Here is a 15,586-nt window from a genome sequence, read left to right on the forward strand (position 1 = left end):
CCGCCTCGCCTCCTCCGCGGCGGGCCTCCCTCGCAGCTGCGCGGCCGCCGACACCGAGGAGGCGCGAGCCATGGAGGGCAACCGCGACGAGGCGGAGAAATGCGTGCAGATCGCTCGCGAGGCCCTGAGCGCCGGCAACCGCGACAAGGCCCAGCGCTTCCTGCAGAAGGCCGAGAAGCTGTACCCGCTGCCGGCCGCGCGCGGTGAGCCCCGGCCCCCGCCGTGACCCCGGCCCCCGCGCCCTCCTCCCCGCGGGCCGCGGCAGCTCCAGCCCGCGGGGGACACCGGCGGGGAGCAGTGGGGTGCTGGGTGACGGGTCCCCTCCCCCGACCTGCCTAGGCCCCTGTGAAGTGACAGGAGCCCGACTCCAGTGGCTTATCGGGCTTCACCATCCCTGGGCTCTGTATGTAGCCGTTCCTTAAGTATCTTCGAATACCTTAGATGACACTGCTTTTCCCGGGGAGAGGGAGAGAGCCCTTTACAAGACAGCTCCACGTTTGACAGGGATGGTGAAGTTATTAATGATTTCTAGTGTCTGATTTGATGTGACACCGTAAGTACCCGCAAGTTCGGTAAATCCCTGAAGAGTAGGGTTTGGACTTACCCACTTTAATTCTCCTTATTCATTGTCTAACTCTCTAGGCTTCGAGGTAATACAGTCCACACAACACTCCCAAAGCGCCCAGAGTTGTGCCTAGTATTTTGTAGGACCCTCATTTATTCCTCCAAACAGTCCCATGTACAGGTATGGGATTATTTGACCAGGTTAACCCATGTGCAAAGTCTCTGACAAATGAATAAACGAGTGAATGAATGAATGAAAATACCTTGCTCAAGGTCGTACAGAAAGTGGCAAAGTCAGAAGAGTAGCCGAGTTTTATCTCCAAAAGGTCTTTATTTAACTGCTACTGTTTGCCTCTCCAATGGGGAGATATTTTACTGTGGTCTCAAGTATTTCCAGGATAAGAGAATTAAGAGGAAACTTAATAAACAAGGCCTCTGTTTGACTTTACTGTTTTCTTCATTCTTTCTGCATTGTTGAAGCCTTTTGTTTTTGTGCTTTTCGCTTTATCTTTTTGTTGCATTTGGTTTAGGACAGGAAAAGAGTGGAAGAAAAGTTCATTTTAATTGTAGAGAGTGCATCATAAGATTTGTTATTCTAATCCTTCTTAGGTGTACAGTTTAGTGGTGTTAAGTATTTCCACCTGGTGCGCCATAGGCTCTGTGCTTTATCTTACACCCTTGATACCGTACCAGTTAAATAGCCCCCGTTACTCTCCAGCTCTCAGCAGCCCTCATTCTGATGCCACTCTTTATAGATTAGACTAATTGGGTACCTGATCTAAGAATACTCTGTATGCCTGCCTTATTTCACTTAATAACTTCATATTTCATCTGTATTGCAGTATTTGACAGATCTCTTTCTTTTCCTTTTTCTTTTTTTCTGGATTTTTGAGACAGGATTTCTCTGTCACAAGATCTCACAGAGATCCACCTGCCTCTGCCCCCCAGTTGCTGGGATTAAAGATATGCGCCACCACCGCCAGGCCAGATTTCCTTTTTAAAAAAAAATGCTAAAGAACATTTTATTATTTACATACACACATGCATTGGTGTGAATGTGCACATGCACATTCAAACATCACATTTTCTTTTCGGGGAGATCTTATTGTGTGTGGGGGGTGGAGTGTGTATTTGTGCATGTGCCATGATGTGTGCATGAGATCCGGTGACGCCTTGTAGACGAAAGGGTTTCTCCACACATGTGGGGACAGAGCACCGGTCTGAGCCCTCTCATTGGCCACCACGGGTTATTCGTTCACCTGTCAGTGAGCCTTGGGTTCCTTCCTGTCCTGTGCTGTGAGTGATGCTCCTACAGACCTGCTTTCATTTCTGCGTATATACCCAGAAGTGGGGTTATTGGGTCATGGAGTAGTTCTAATTTTGGTTTTTGAGGAACTACCACATTGTTTTCCAGAGCAGTTGCACCATTTTGTGCGACATACATGGGGGGGTTCCAGTTTCCCAGTGTCTGATTCAACACAACACTCCCAGTTTGTTTTTGTTTGTTTGTTTGTTTTGATAGTGACTGTTCTAGTGACTGTAGCCTGATGATATAGCTCACTGAGGTTTTGATTGTATTTTCCCTGATAATGATGTTGGACAATTTTCATGTGTTTATTTGGCCATTTGTATATTCTTTGAAGATTTATATATTCTCTTTTAAGTTGCTTGCCCAGTTAAAAAATCAGACTGTTTTTATTGATGTTGCTGTGGGACTCTTTATATATTTGGGGCATTAGCTCCTTGACGTCTCCAGCTTGCAGCTCTTCCCTTTCCTTCCGTAGGTCATCTTCCCACCTGTCAGCTGTGTCACTGGGAGCTTGAGCTTTGTGTCATTAGTCTCTCTTGTCAGTCTTCGCTATGCTGTCTGGGCTTCTGGTGCAATATCCGAGAACTCATTGACAGAAATTACTCGCATCCCTTCTACTATGTAGATAGATTGCAGCTAGCTGTCATCTGGTGCTGGAGGAGCAGTTCTAACAGTAAGGAAGCAGAAACTCTAGGCCAGGTCACCTGCTTTGTAGGCCTGGTTCTTCACCACCCAGCTCCCTCACTCAAGGTAGACAGACTCTTGTGCTTGGCCTTTCGTGTGTGCCTCAGGGACAGTGTACGGATCCCATGGTACTCCGAGGACAAGAACGGGCTGCGAAAAAGCATTGAATACATTTTGACTATCCTCTCTGTTTCACAAGTGAAACCATCTCAGCATCCTTAAAGCTAGCCCAGATTTACAGCGGGTCATGCTTCTATCATGTAAACAGCTAGGATGGATCTCCTAACGGACACTGTAAAAGTACAGCGTCGTTATTGCTCTGAAAGCCATGGGTATAGGAACAATGGAGAAATGGAGGAGAGAAAGTCAGGTAGAAAGATATCAACAAGGATGCTGGGTAATTATCAAATAAAGTGGTAGGGTGTAGTCGTGGAGTAGTCTAAAAACAGTTCAAAGGCAGACTTCGTCTGCTGTCTCTATAACCAGGGGCAAGATATTTAGCTATTCTAAGCTTTAATTATATGCAAAATTAGGATGTCATCACAGAGTTGATGTGACCCAAAATAAAGCAGTGTGACTGTTCTGTGAAAAACTGTCTTTTAGATATTCCTAGGAGATGTTTATGGGAGTTAAATAAGACCTCAAGTGAGAGAAACATATGGAATGTTCTTGAAGGACCCTGATAAAGGTTCTGTATGGGGGAAATTGGAGCTTTTGGGCGATGACTACAAACAACTCAGGAAGTTGACTGGTTCGTCTTTGGATCTGCTTGTACTATGGCAAAAGAAAATATTGTGTTTTCCTTTCCATTATTCTTTTTTTTTTTAAATTTTTTTTTTGACTTTTGAGATATAGTTTCTCCGTAGCTTTTGGTTCCTTTTCTTTTTATTTATTATGTATACAATATTCTGTCTGTGTGCATGTCTGCAGCCAGAAGAGGACACCAGACCTTTTTACAGATGGTTGTGAGCCACCATGTGGTTGCCGGGAATTGAACTCAGGACCTTTGGAAGAGCAGGCAATGCTCTTAACCTCTGAGTCATCTCCCCAGCCCCCCTTTCCATTATTCTTATGATGAGTAGGCAGCCACAAGATTAAATTCTAGTTATGCTCCAGGAATTTTGTCCTCTTAGGATTTCTTATCGAGTAAGAAGGTAATCTCATAAAACACGTTAATAAACTGGCAAGTGTTTTCCTTGTTGAAAAGTTTGATATTGAGATGGATGAAGGATGCTATCGCTTTCCATGTCTTAGTTGAGACCATTCTTCGGACTTCATTCAGATGCTCACCTTGGAGTCACCTTTGTATGCTTGGGCAGTCTACGTGGGTTAGCATAGGGTAGAAGGAAAGATACAGCGCCACCACTCTGAGGCTTTGTTTGCATTGTTTGTGTCGTTTTAATCTATTTTTATTTTGTGTGTGTGAGTGTTTTGCCTGAATGGGCCCACGGAGATCAGAAGAGGTCATCAGATCCCCTAGGCCTGGATTTAAGGATGGTTTGTGAGCCGTTATGTGGGTGCTGAAACCAAACCCAGGTCCTTTAGCAAAGCAACAAGTGCAACAAACCACTGAGTCATCCTTCTGGCCCCACACATTGGTGTTTCAAGTTTTAGATTTTCAAAGTAATTGGAGGATAGTTTGAAGTGTAGATTTTTTTTCTTTTTTATTTATTCTCTTTCTTCTTTTCCTTCCTTCCTTTTTTCCCCCCTTGGTTTTTTGAGACAGTAGGATTGTCTCTGACTCCCAAGTACTGGGATTATATGTGCACTGCTACCTCCCGACTCTTTTTTTCCCTTTTAATGAGATAGATCTCGCTATGTATCTTCAGCTGGCCTAGTTCTCACTATGAAGACCTTGCACTCAGAGACACACCTGCTGCTGCCTCCCAAGTGCTAAGATGAAGGCATGTGTGCACAACCTTGTCTGGCTAGTATAGGTTTTGTTGTTGTTGTTTGAGAAGAGCATTTTTATTCTTTTCAAGAATGTGGTAGCAGTTTGACTCAAATAATGGCATACAACCACAGAGAAGACCATTCAGCATCCGCTGTAATGAGTGAACAGATACGTTTAAGTGCGTGGATAGTCTGTACAGGCTACCCGCTTAATAACAGTTACAATAATCCTTTAGTTTATTTCAGCCATGGGAGAGGTGATGCATATTTCTCTGCTTTTTTTTTTGTCTTGTTACTTTGTATTTAATACAAAACTGAAAAGTGTTCCTGCTCTTGTCTCACCTAAACTGGTAAGGTTTTAAGCATCATGTGTATCCTTATCATTATACATCCTATTTTCTTTAAGAGTATCCCATTCTTTTCCTAATTGGCTTAATTAAAATTCAGTGATGAGAACATTTAAAACAATTATTTCTGTATCATCCAGTGAAGTGTTAAGAAATGACTTCCGAATTTCCACTGGTAGTGAGATTGTTTTAGATGTTGGCGCTGAGGAAAGAGAGTTGAGTTTGGGTCTGAACTTTGCCTTAGATAGAAATCTTCACTTCTGAGCTGCACTTTTCTCATCCAAACAGTGAGAGTTTATTCAACAGATAGTTATTGACCACACACTTCTCTGTGCCATGCAGAGTTTTGTTTCATTTTGATTTTACATGTTTGGATTTTTTTTCCTGCGTGTATGTCTGTGCACTGTGTGTGTGCTTGGTGCTCTCAGAGGTGGGAGGAGGGCATTGAATCCCCTTGAACTGCAGTTACAGACACTTGCAAGCTGAGCCATCTCCCTAGCCCCAGACAGTGTTTTAGGTACTAGGGAGTAAGCAGATAATGTGACAGAAATCTTCTTCCATGGCATTTCCGTCCTAGAGGAGAGCGGAGTGACTGATGGAAATAAGGATGATGGTGTGATTTCTATAGTTACGTGTTCCTTTTTCTTTTTCTTGAGGTAGGATCTAACCGCCAACTCTATAGGTAGCTAAGGATAACCTTTAACTTCTGATCCTCCTGCCTCCGCTTTGCCACTGCTGGGATTATATATGTGTGCACCACACCTGGTTTGTGTGGTGCTGGGGTCAATTTAGAGCTTCATGCATGCTAGGCAAGCACTCTCCAAGTACGCTGTGTTCCCACTGTCCCTGTGTCCTTTGAGAGCCTCATTTGTCTTTATAAAATGATTTGCTTACTTAGTTTTGTGAGTCGCCCATGTGTGGGAGTACATGTGTATGTGTGTGTAGGGCTGACGAGGCTGTCTGCAGTGACAGATGGCCATGAGCTACCATTTAGGTCCTAGGACTCAAACTCAGGTTTCTGGGAGAGCAGCCAGTGCTCGTAACTGTTTGCCATCTTTCCAGCCCCAAATAAAACTTTTATAGTTACATGTGGTTACATGTAATGTGTTCTATGTTGATACACCCACAGATAAAGCATGTCCAAAATTAAATTAACTGTAAATTTCTTTTTAAGGAATGTAGATCTCTACAAATGAGAATTGACAAAACAGGCTGCATTTCCCCTGTGAAAATGATGATTAGGACTTATATTTATTGCCGTAAAAGGATGTCAACAGTAAAATAAAGTTTATTATTTACTATTTAGTTACTTACTTACTTGAGATAGGGTTTCAGTATATAGCCTTGGCTATCCTTGGAATTCACTACTGACCTTGAACTCAGAGATCCTTCTGTCTCTGCCTCTGGAGTGCTGGGATTAAATTTAGGAGTGCGCCACCACCGCCTGGCTAACCCTATGTTTTATAATCTTGGTTTCTTTTAGTGGAAAATGGTGTTTCAGCATCACAGTACAGGTACTAGGGACACTGAGACTATTAGGTTGTTCATTGTTTGGGACTCTATTCAAAGCACAAGGTTGTGAAATGCAGCGTGTGTGTGTGTGTGTTCATCTGTCTGTATGCTCTGGTTTTGGTTTTTTGAAACAGGGTTTCGGTAACTATGGAGCCAGTCCTGGAACTCACTCTGTAGACCAGAGTGGCCTCAAACTCACAGAGATCCACCTTCCTCTGTGTCCTGAGTGCTGGGGTTAAAGGCGTTCATCACCACTGTCTGGTATTTGTTTGTTGAGCCTGGTCTGGAGATCTGCCTACCTCTATCTCCTGAGTCTCCTGAGTGTTGGTATTAAAGGTTTGTGCCACTGTGCCTTGCTAGTTTGTTGTCCTTTTTGTTGTTGTTTTTTGTTTGTTTTTTTTCTGAGGCAGGGTTTCTCTGTGTAACAGTCCTGGCTGTCCTGGAACTCACACTGTAGACCAGGCTGATCTCAAACTCACAGAGATCTGCCTGCCTCTGCCTCCCAAGTGCTGGGAATAAAGATGTGCGCCACCACCACCAGGCCTGTGTTGTCTTTTTAAAGGTAGTCAGCCTATGAGTGTATATTGTTCCTTCCAATCAAGGTAAGCATTCAGTCTTTGCTTACACAGTTTTTAGCCTGTGTTTCTGTCTTCCTTAGATACGTCCTGGTTCTTAAACCCATGATGTCATATTTGGAGAGCTGCACCTGAGATTATGCAAGTACACTCACTCTGTGTTCTCACAATGGTGAAACTGCCTTCGAACACGGCAGGACACGTCCCTGTGATTAAGTGATGCTGACTATAAAGTAATGCAAGGCTATCCTGAATAATAATGAACCCCCCCAAACATTAGGATTTAAGTTTTTATTCAAGTTTTTTGTTTCCTAGTGGGTCACAGGGTGAGTTTGTAGAACTATGTTCCCTAACTTCTAGAATGCCGAAGAGTTTACTGTGACTTTACTGTTAAAGTTTGGTGGCTGTATTGTTAATCTACATGTTGCTGGGATAATATACCCAACAAAAGCAATTTAAGGAAGGGGGCTTATTTTGTCTGAAGTCAAGCCCACTGTAGTAGGGAATCCTGGCAGCAGGAACTGGAGGTTGCTCAGTTACATGTATCGGGAAGCAGAGAGAGATGGATGGATGCTGGCGCTCAGCTTGCTTTTCCCTTGTCATGGAGTGCAAGACCTGAGCCCATGGCATAGAACCGTGCTGCCCAAATGTAGAGGGGCTTTGCCTACCCCAGTTAAGCTCATCTGGAGAATCCCTCACAGACATGTTGAGAGACTTGTCTGCCAGTCATTTTGGAGCCTGTCAAGTGGACCATCAGGGTTAACATGTCAGTGGGTAGTCATTAACTCACGCTTCATTTTCTGGGGTATGCTAGGAGGATACTCCAGGGTCTTGTGCAAGTGCCAGTGATAGAAAAAGTCCGAGGACGGTCTAACTTTTCTTCCATATAAATCATTTGGTTGATTGATTGATTGATTTGTTGTTTTGTTTTTGTGTGGATACCCTGCTAACTTTACTTGCGTGTATCTCGGGTGTCATTTATCTTAGGATGTCTGGTATTTTATTATGTCATGTAGATGTTTTGTTTATATGCCAGAAGCCATCTAATTACTGTTTTATTTCTCATTATATTTTTCTTTGTGATGTCTATTTCCACGTGCTAACTTTTCTTCATCTTCACTATCCACTACTTTTCTTCAAAATTTTTATTTTTCAGTTTTGAAGTTTTCAACCTTTGTATGTCTTATTCCTCTGTATGATACTATCTGTTGTTTTAAGTAACTTTGTTTTCTCCATGTTGGCCTTTTTTAGATGATAGGGTAGCGTAGCCCAGGCTGGCCTTAAACCTGAGCTGCTCTTGCTGCAGCTCCCCAAGCACTGGTGTTACCCTCACATCCAGCTTAGCTGACTTAGTCATGGTCTCACTATTAGCCTGGGCTGGCCCAGAACTCACTGTGTAGACCAGGCTGGCTGAGCAAGTGGTAGTTTTCCTGACTCTGGTTCTGCTGTCTGAGTGCTGGCGTTACAGGCCTGACTCACCATGCCCAGCCAACCCTGTGTTTTTGAATGGATATTTTTACCCTTTGATTTCATATTCTTTGTGTGTGTGTGTGTGTGTGTGTGTGTGTGTGTGTGTGTATTGCACGCATGTGTGTGCATGTATGTGTGCTTGTGCATGCCAACTTTATGGAGTTGGCTGTTTCCTTCCACCTTCCTGTGAGTTCTGGGATTTGAACTCAGGTGGTCAGGTGGGTTGGCAGCATCTTCATCTGTTGAGCCATCCTCACTCTTTGCCTGTTTCCTCACCTGGGATCTGCTAAGTAGTGATTTCTGAGTTGCAGTTCTAACTGCTCCTGTAGAGCAGCCTCCTTCACCCGCTGGCTTGTCAAGGCTTTCTGGTGAACACGATTACTTTCGAGGGCACACGCAGTGACTTTTTCTCATACCAATCCTTTGCATCATTTGAGCACTAGCATTTTCTTTTAGTATGTATTTATTTTACTAATTGCTTACATTGCTTCCTTTTGTAGTGTTTGTTTATTTAGCCTTTCCAACTATACAGAGATCCTTCTGTCTTTGTCTGGTCTTTGTCTTTTTAAAGTATGTCACCTAGTTAGGGAAGGCATCACTAATCCTGTCCTACCCATGTCCCTTTTCATTTGCTATTTAGTTGTGCCTTCCTCTTTCAGTGTGGGTCCTGGTCACCGCAGTTTCATTGTAAGTGTAGACCAGGCTCTCCTGCTCTTATAAGTGGGTGAAACCCATCCTGTCAGGTATCTCCTCGGCTTTACCTACAATGCCCGTTGGTTATTTGGTTTCTCTTTTTCTGGTCTGTGAGCTTGGCAAATGCCCATGTACTGTTTTGTGCTTCTCACATAGACACTTACTATCCACACATACCTTTTTAGCAGTTGATGGTTTGTTCCTGTCATCATATATTAGGGGATTCTGTGCATGAGGTTGTGATTTTGGTACTTAATTCTCTTTGACTTTATTCAAGATTTAGAGATTTAAATTTTAAGTTCCTGACCTGGTATGGTGGTACACTCCTGTAATCCCAGTACCAAGGAGCAGAGGCAGGAGGATTTGGGTTTGAGATCTACTTCATCTGCATTAGTTTTTTTTAAGTTTTGCTAATTAATTACATGTCATGGATCACTACTTGCTGCATAGACTATTCTGATTCCACTATGGTTATATTAAATACAGGCTGAACTCCAGCTGGAAGGAAGCTGTATGGTAGGTCTTTTATTTTTCTTGTTAATAACTATTTGATTACTATATCACTTCCAATTAAATTGTCATAAAACACAGTTTCTTTCTTTGGTGACCTCTTTCTTATCTGTTAGCCATGGTAAAAGAATTATATAAGTAATAGATATGTTTTTTACAAATTTGACAACAGCAGTTGGAGTTTTTAATATATAACTAAAATTATAGATGTATAGTAGCTTTCTGGATATAATGTGCATACTAAATAATTGACTCATTGAAAGTACAGACTTAGTGGGTTTGTAGTGGATTCACAGAATTGTGCAACTTGTGCCATACTTTTGGAACACTCCAAACCTTGGAAATAAAATGGCTTATTGGATGCCTTGTGTCATTTCAGGTTCCTCTGACCCACTAACCCCAACCCTTGGCAGAAACCAATCTGCTTTCTAAGTGTGTGTTTACCTGCTCTGTTTGTTTTCTCTCCTTCCCTTTCTCCTCCCTCTGTATCCCCAGCCTTCCCAGGCTCCCGCCCAACTCCAGTGTCCTGGAGATTCAGTCCAAGGTTCACTAGGCCAGCTCTGCCTATGCCCCACATCTCCAGGCCTTGTGCTTTTCATATCCATGGAACCATGTAGTATGTGGTCTTTTGTGCCTGGCCTCACTGGCTTAGCAGAATGTGTTCTCTGTCATCTGTGTGATAGGCATGTTAATATTTAGTGTCATTTTATTTCCAAATAGTATTTCACTGTCTGGATGGGTCATTTTGTGATAAATATTTGTCTCTTTTTATCATTATGCATGATGATTTTTGTTTTTGCTTTGCAGCCTACTTGTGATTTAAGATACTTTTTCTCTTCCCTTTTCCTTCCTTCCTCCCTCTTTCCCTCCTTTCTCCTCCTTTTGAATCAAGGTCTCACTTTGTAGCCCTGGCTGGCCCAGAATTTGCTATGTAGACCAGACTGACCTCGAACTCACAGAGATGCTCCTGCCTCTACGTCTGGAGTGCTGGGATTAAAGGTGTGGACCACCATTCCCAGCCTTAAGTTATATTTTTATAATTGATTTATTCTTTAAAGGTGAGCATGCTGCTCCTAGATTGTAGTTCATACATATGACACTGGTTTTTTGAGATTGGAAGAAGTAATTTTATCATCTAGATATAAGGCTTCCAGTTTTCATTCTTTTGTGCTTACAGAAAGAGAGGGGGAGGAGAGAGAGAGAGAGAGAGAGAGAGAGAGAGAGAGAGAGAGAGAGAGAGAGAGAGAGCGCGAGCGCTAGCACTGGAGATGTATCTGAGTGGGTAGAGAGCTTGCCTACTGTGCAGAAGCCTCAATCCCTAGCACACTTGAGTGGCATGCTGGCACACATGTGTGAAGCCAACACTGGGTGGCTGAGGCAGGAGGATCAGAAGTTCAAAATCAGCCTTTGCTGCTAGTTCTAGGCCAGCCTAGGCTACTTGAGTCTCTGTCTTAAACAACAAACAAGCAAACCAAAGCATCAGTTGGATTTAACATCTCCTAGTTCAAGCTGAATAGATTTGAAGTTATCCTTAGTTAAGTTGTTGGTTATTGGACTGAGGTTTGTTGAAACTACTATCCTGGTGAATTTTCCTATTCTTTTGTCCTTTTGCTAAGTTTAATTACTTACTGTTTAATTTTAGTTTTTATGGAAAATTTCATACTTTACACACACACACACGCACAATAGTAAGATTAATCATATTGCACCATTTATCTTTAACCACTGGGAATGTATTGACCGACCTCACCTAGTCATTCCTTCTACCCTGCCATTAGCCTCTGTTTCTCAGATTATTGAAAGTAAACCCCAGATGTTATTGCTGTTCTGTCTTTTGGTATACATTTATCCACAGCGTGATAGATCACTGTTCATGCTTGCAACTCTGCTCACAAGGACACAGTTGCCTTGTGTCTGAAATGTGAACAGTGCAGTTTCTTTCTTTAGTGCATGTTCTCTCAAAGATGTGTGCAGGTTCCAGAAGGTGGTGGATCCTCTGGAATTGGAGTGTAGGTGACTGTGAGCCACTTAACATGGGTGCTGGCAGCTGAACATGGACCCCTGCAGGAGCAGTGAGCACTCCTAACTGCCACGCTGCCCCTCCAGCCTCTTTAAATGTTTCCATTTTGTGTATTTGAAAGAAACTTACAGCTCAGCTCAAGTTGACAATTGGTTTTTCTACTTTAAAGATCTTATTTTAAAAAAGAAAAAAGATTGTATTCCATTGTCCTTTGTTCCCGTTGTTGCTGCTAAAAAGTAAACAGAAATCTAATTTCTACTTCTTTTTTTGTTGTTGCTTGTCGTCTCTCCCCCCAGGGTTTCTCTGTGTATCCCTCCCTGGCTGTCCTGTCCTGGGACTCACTCTGTAGACCAGGCTGGCCTTGGATTCAGAGATCTGCCTTCCTTTTATTATTATTTTTTAAATAGTCTCATTAATTACTTTGAAATGATATCTTTTGGGGATTTCTTTAGTTTTACTGTGTGATAAGCATGTCATGACCATTAGATGATAGTGATTTGTAGTTGCTGACGTCACATGTCTTTGAACTCTCCCGAGTGACAGTTAATGTTCTGAAGACAGTTATGCACTATAGCAATCACTGATGTTTACTATTTGTTTGGTTTTGCTTTTGAGAGGGGGTTGCACTGTGTAGCTCTGACTGGCCTGGAGTTCACAGATCTGCTTACTTCTATGCCCAAAGTGTTGGATTAAAGGTGTGTGCCACCACACCCAGCAGCAGGAGGTCTGTTATTTAAAGAGACATTGTAGAGCCTGAATTGGTGGTTTGTGCCTGTAATCTAGGAAACTCAGGCAGAATTGAGAGTTCAAAGCCAGTATGGGCCACATGAGTCTAGGTCAGTCCAAATGAATAGCAAATAGCAAGATCCTGTCTAAATAAAGGGGAAAACAAAACAGTGCCACCCACACCCCCACAGCCCTAAAGGAGGAAGAGGAAGCCATGTTAAATCTTTTTGGAAGACATTGCAATTTGTCTGCTTTCTTTCCTTGTGGAGTTGCGTATCTGTGTCCTGATGTAAGTGGGTACAGTTCCCTTTGTCTGTCTTCCCACAGCATTATTGGAAATAATTATGAAAAATGGAAGCACCGCTGGAAACAGCACACATTGCCGAAAACCTCCAGGGAGTGGGGACCAGAGCAAGCCTACCTGCACAAAGGACGGCACCCCCAGTAGTGGCGAAGGAGGAAAAGTCTACACCAAAGACCAAGTAGACGGAGTTCTCAGGTAATGAGATGATATCATCTCCTTGATCATTGATTCTGATCGAACTTAACTGATGTCATAATGCCAGAGAAAGGTACAGTTGCATAGAAAGGAAACAAAGGTGTTCCCGGGGCATCTGGTGCTTCAGAGTTTTGGTGGGGTCAGTCTTTAAAAAGCTCTGTGGAAGGTTTTATTCTTCTAAATCGACAATACGACCCAAGTGTAAAGTAATGACTTGAGCATTGATTCTGTGCATTGTTTGGCTGGTAGGAGGGGGAAGATGAATTGCTGTCTTGTCATATACAGTTGGAAACGGGAGTGTTTCATAGGAGGAAAATTGAGAGTCAGGGCAGCAATGCTTTACACTTCCTGCCTTAGCACCCTCGTTTTCCATTCTAGTTTGGCAAGGCTGCCTTTGTATACAGACACCACAGTGCCCTGTCTGGGTGTCCCCTCTGGGTCTCTCATACTCTCCTGTATGCAGCAGAGTGGGGTGGAGCTGAACAGTGAGAAACTTGGTTTTAGAAATACCGTGTAACTAATTTTATAAATAAGAAAGGGTTTTCTTGAAAAAAGGCTAAGCTAAGAGGTATGAAATACTTCAGAATAGATTGTTTTGTTTCCTATTGAAAGTTTTTGGCGACTGTATTTATTTATTTATTTATTTTGGCTGTCTGGAGCTCGCTGTACACCAGCCTGGCCTCAAATACCCAGAGATCTGCCTGCTTCTGCCTCCCAAGTGCTGGGATTAAAGGTGTGCTCCGCCCCTGCCCGGCTCCTGTGGAAGCTAAGGAAAGTACTTGTTCTGATGTTGCTCTTCTGGGCAGCTGGTGCTGGCAGGTGATGGACTCTGGAGATGACGAATCGGGAGGGTGGATCCCATGGCATTGTGACCTGATGTGAGGAAGCTCTGGAGAGCAGCAGAGTGGTCCACGTCTCCTGTCCTTTAGACGCTTCCTTTCCTCATCCAGCGTAACTTCTATATCATATACTCTCAGACTCAGATTTTATCAGTGATGAAAGCCGCTTGTCACGATGTCCTGAGTCTAATATTGAAATATTTCTATCGTATTTTTCCCCTCTATATGTGCATACTAAAGCTCTGTTGGAATCATTGTGTCTGAAATCACAATGAAGAAACATATTCCCTAGTCAGGGTGCAGCCGTGAAAGAGGACATGACTGGTGTGAGCAGTAGCAAGCATTTCAAAGGCTGCCGACCACTTCCACAAGGCCGCACCTTGTCAGAGTTGACTGAATAAGTGAGTGAGAGATTGCTCCTGGCTTTTTCTGGGGACAGGCAATAAGAAAGCAGTATGCTTGAAACTGTCCTAAAACAGGTTGTGTTTTCCTGTAGGCATTACATTACACTGGGAGAGCATGCCCCGGGAATCCTGTTTCTCTCTTTGGATTTATTTACCTTTATTTTATATGGATGAGTGTTTTACATGTATGTATACATGTACATTACATGCATGCCTGGTGCCTGTAGAGGCCAGAAAAGAGCATCTGATCCCCCAGGAACTGGAGTTACAGAAGGTTGTGCGTGCTTGGAACTGAACCTGGGTCCTCTGGAGAAGTAGCAAATGCTCTTAACCACTAAGACATCTCTTCAGCTAATCCATGAATTTTTCTAATTACAAATTGAATTGTATTGTTTGTGATTTTTGTGACCCTTCCCCCAAAATAGAATCACTTATTTGCTTGGATGTGTCACCAACCAACAAAACTTCAGCTGCACATTTTAGAAAATGATGTTCTTCTAGATGTGGTGTTATTGCTTTTTTTAAGTCTTACCGGGAGGGAGAGCACACATGTTAGAGCCCCCAAGAGAGGAACGTCAGTGAATAAGGGAAGTGTACTTGTTCAGCACTGGTGTGAGTGCGCTTCTGTGCATGCCTACGTGTATGTGTGCTTGTTTTCATTTTCCCCAAGGTGAGGGGATGTGCTTCTGGGACATCATGGGAATGAAGAATGAGCGAGCACTAATGGCGGAGCAGACATGCTATCAGAGTTGGGCAGGTGGAGACTCGCGGGAACGCCTGTCGTCTTCTGTTATGTGAGACTGGGGAAGGCTGTTGAGGAGGCTGGGAACTTGTGGAGACTAGTAAAAGCGTGGGCTTCTTTACAGGTGGAATTCAGTGAGTGCAGAGTTAGCCTTGACTGAGGGTCCAGCCATATTTACCATCATGTTCCTTATGGATAGATGAATTTCTTTAGAAGCATCACCTCCAGCATTACAGATTGATTCTCCAAACCAATAACTCTACTGTATCTTTTAAATTCTATATAATATAAACTATGTCTATCTAATATAAATTCTATATATAAAAAATCCCTTCTGGGACTAACTATGAAGCATTCTTCTAAGTGAAATCCGTAAGTTATTTGGAGTATTTCCATCAGCCCCTCGTATGGAAGTTGCCAAGTTGTGTAGTGTGTATGTTTGCAGCAGGTTTCACGCGTGGCTCTGGCGAGGCGGCAGGTAAGAGGCCAGAGCTGCACCATGCCATTTTGTGTTTTGTTTTATTTATACACAAGGGACTTTCCTCAGGAAGGCACTGTCTTGATAGAGAAGATGCTTATGTGAACAAGTTGCTCAGTAACAGTTTGGCTCAATGGGGAGAAGCCACGCAACCATGCCACTCCCGTTGCGTGAGTGCGAGGCTATAGTAAGACTGAAGAAAACTTGTGTAACTCAGCGAGCAAGCACTCAGTGCCACGAGACTGTCTGTCTCTGAGCTGAAATAGGCTTTAAAAAACTGAGGAAAATGAATTTTATTTGAAGTTTTTAATACATCATTGT

The 15,586-nt window shown here is 43.1% G+C and overlaps 1 protein-coding gene across 2 annotated transcripts in view; it reads left to right on the top strand.

Moving 5' to 3' along the window:
* Positions 1 to 7: 7 nt before the first annotated feature.
* Dnajb14 (DnaJ heat shock protein family (Hsp40) member B14) overlaps positions 8 to 15,586 on the top strand; it is a 38,139-nt gene continuing 22,560 nt past the window's right edge. Inside the window, exons 1-2 of one of the 2 annotated variants that reach the window (XM_005357333.3) lie at positions 8 to 203; positions 12,631 to 12,802. In XM_005357333.3, the coding sequence (XP_005357390.1) occupies positions 71 to 203; positions 12,631 to 12,802 (305 nt within the window). In that variant the 5' untranslated portion in view covers positions 8 to 70. The remainder of the gene's footprint in view (positions 204 to 12,630; positions 12,803 to 15,586) is intronic. The other variant, XM_005357334.2, reaches the window with a different exon arrangement.

The sequence above is a fragment of the Microtus ochrogaster genome, chromosome 21, assembly GCF_000317375.1.
Source record: "Microtus ochrogaster isolate Prairie Vole_2 chromosome 21, MicOch1.0, whole genome shotgun sequence".
Taxonomy (NCBI): Eukaryota; Metazoa; Chordata; class Mammalia; order Rodentia; family Cricetidae; genus Microtus; species Microtus ochrogaster.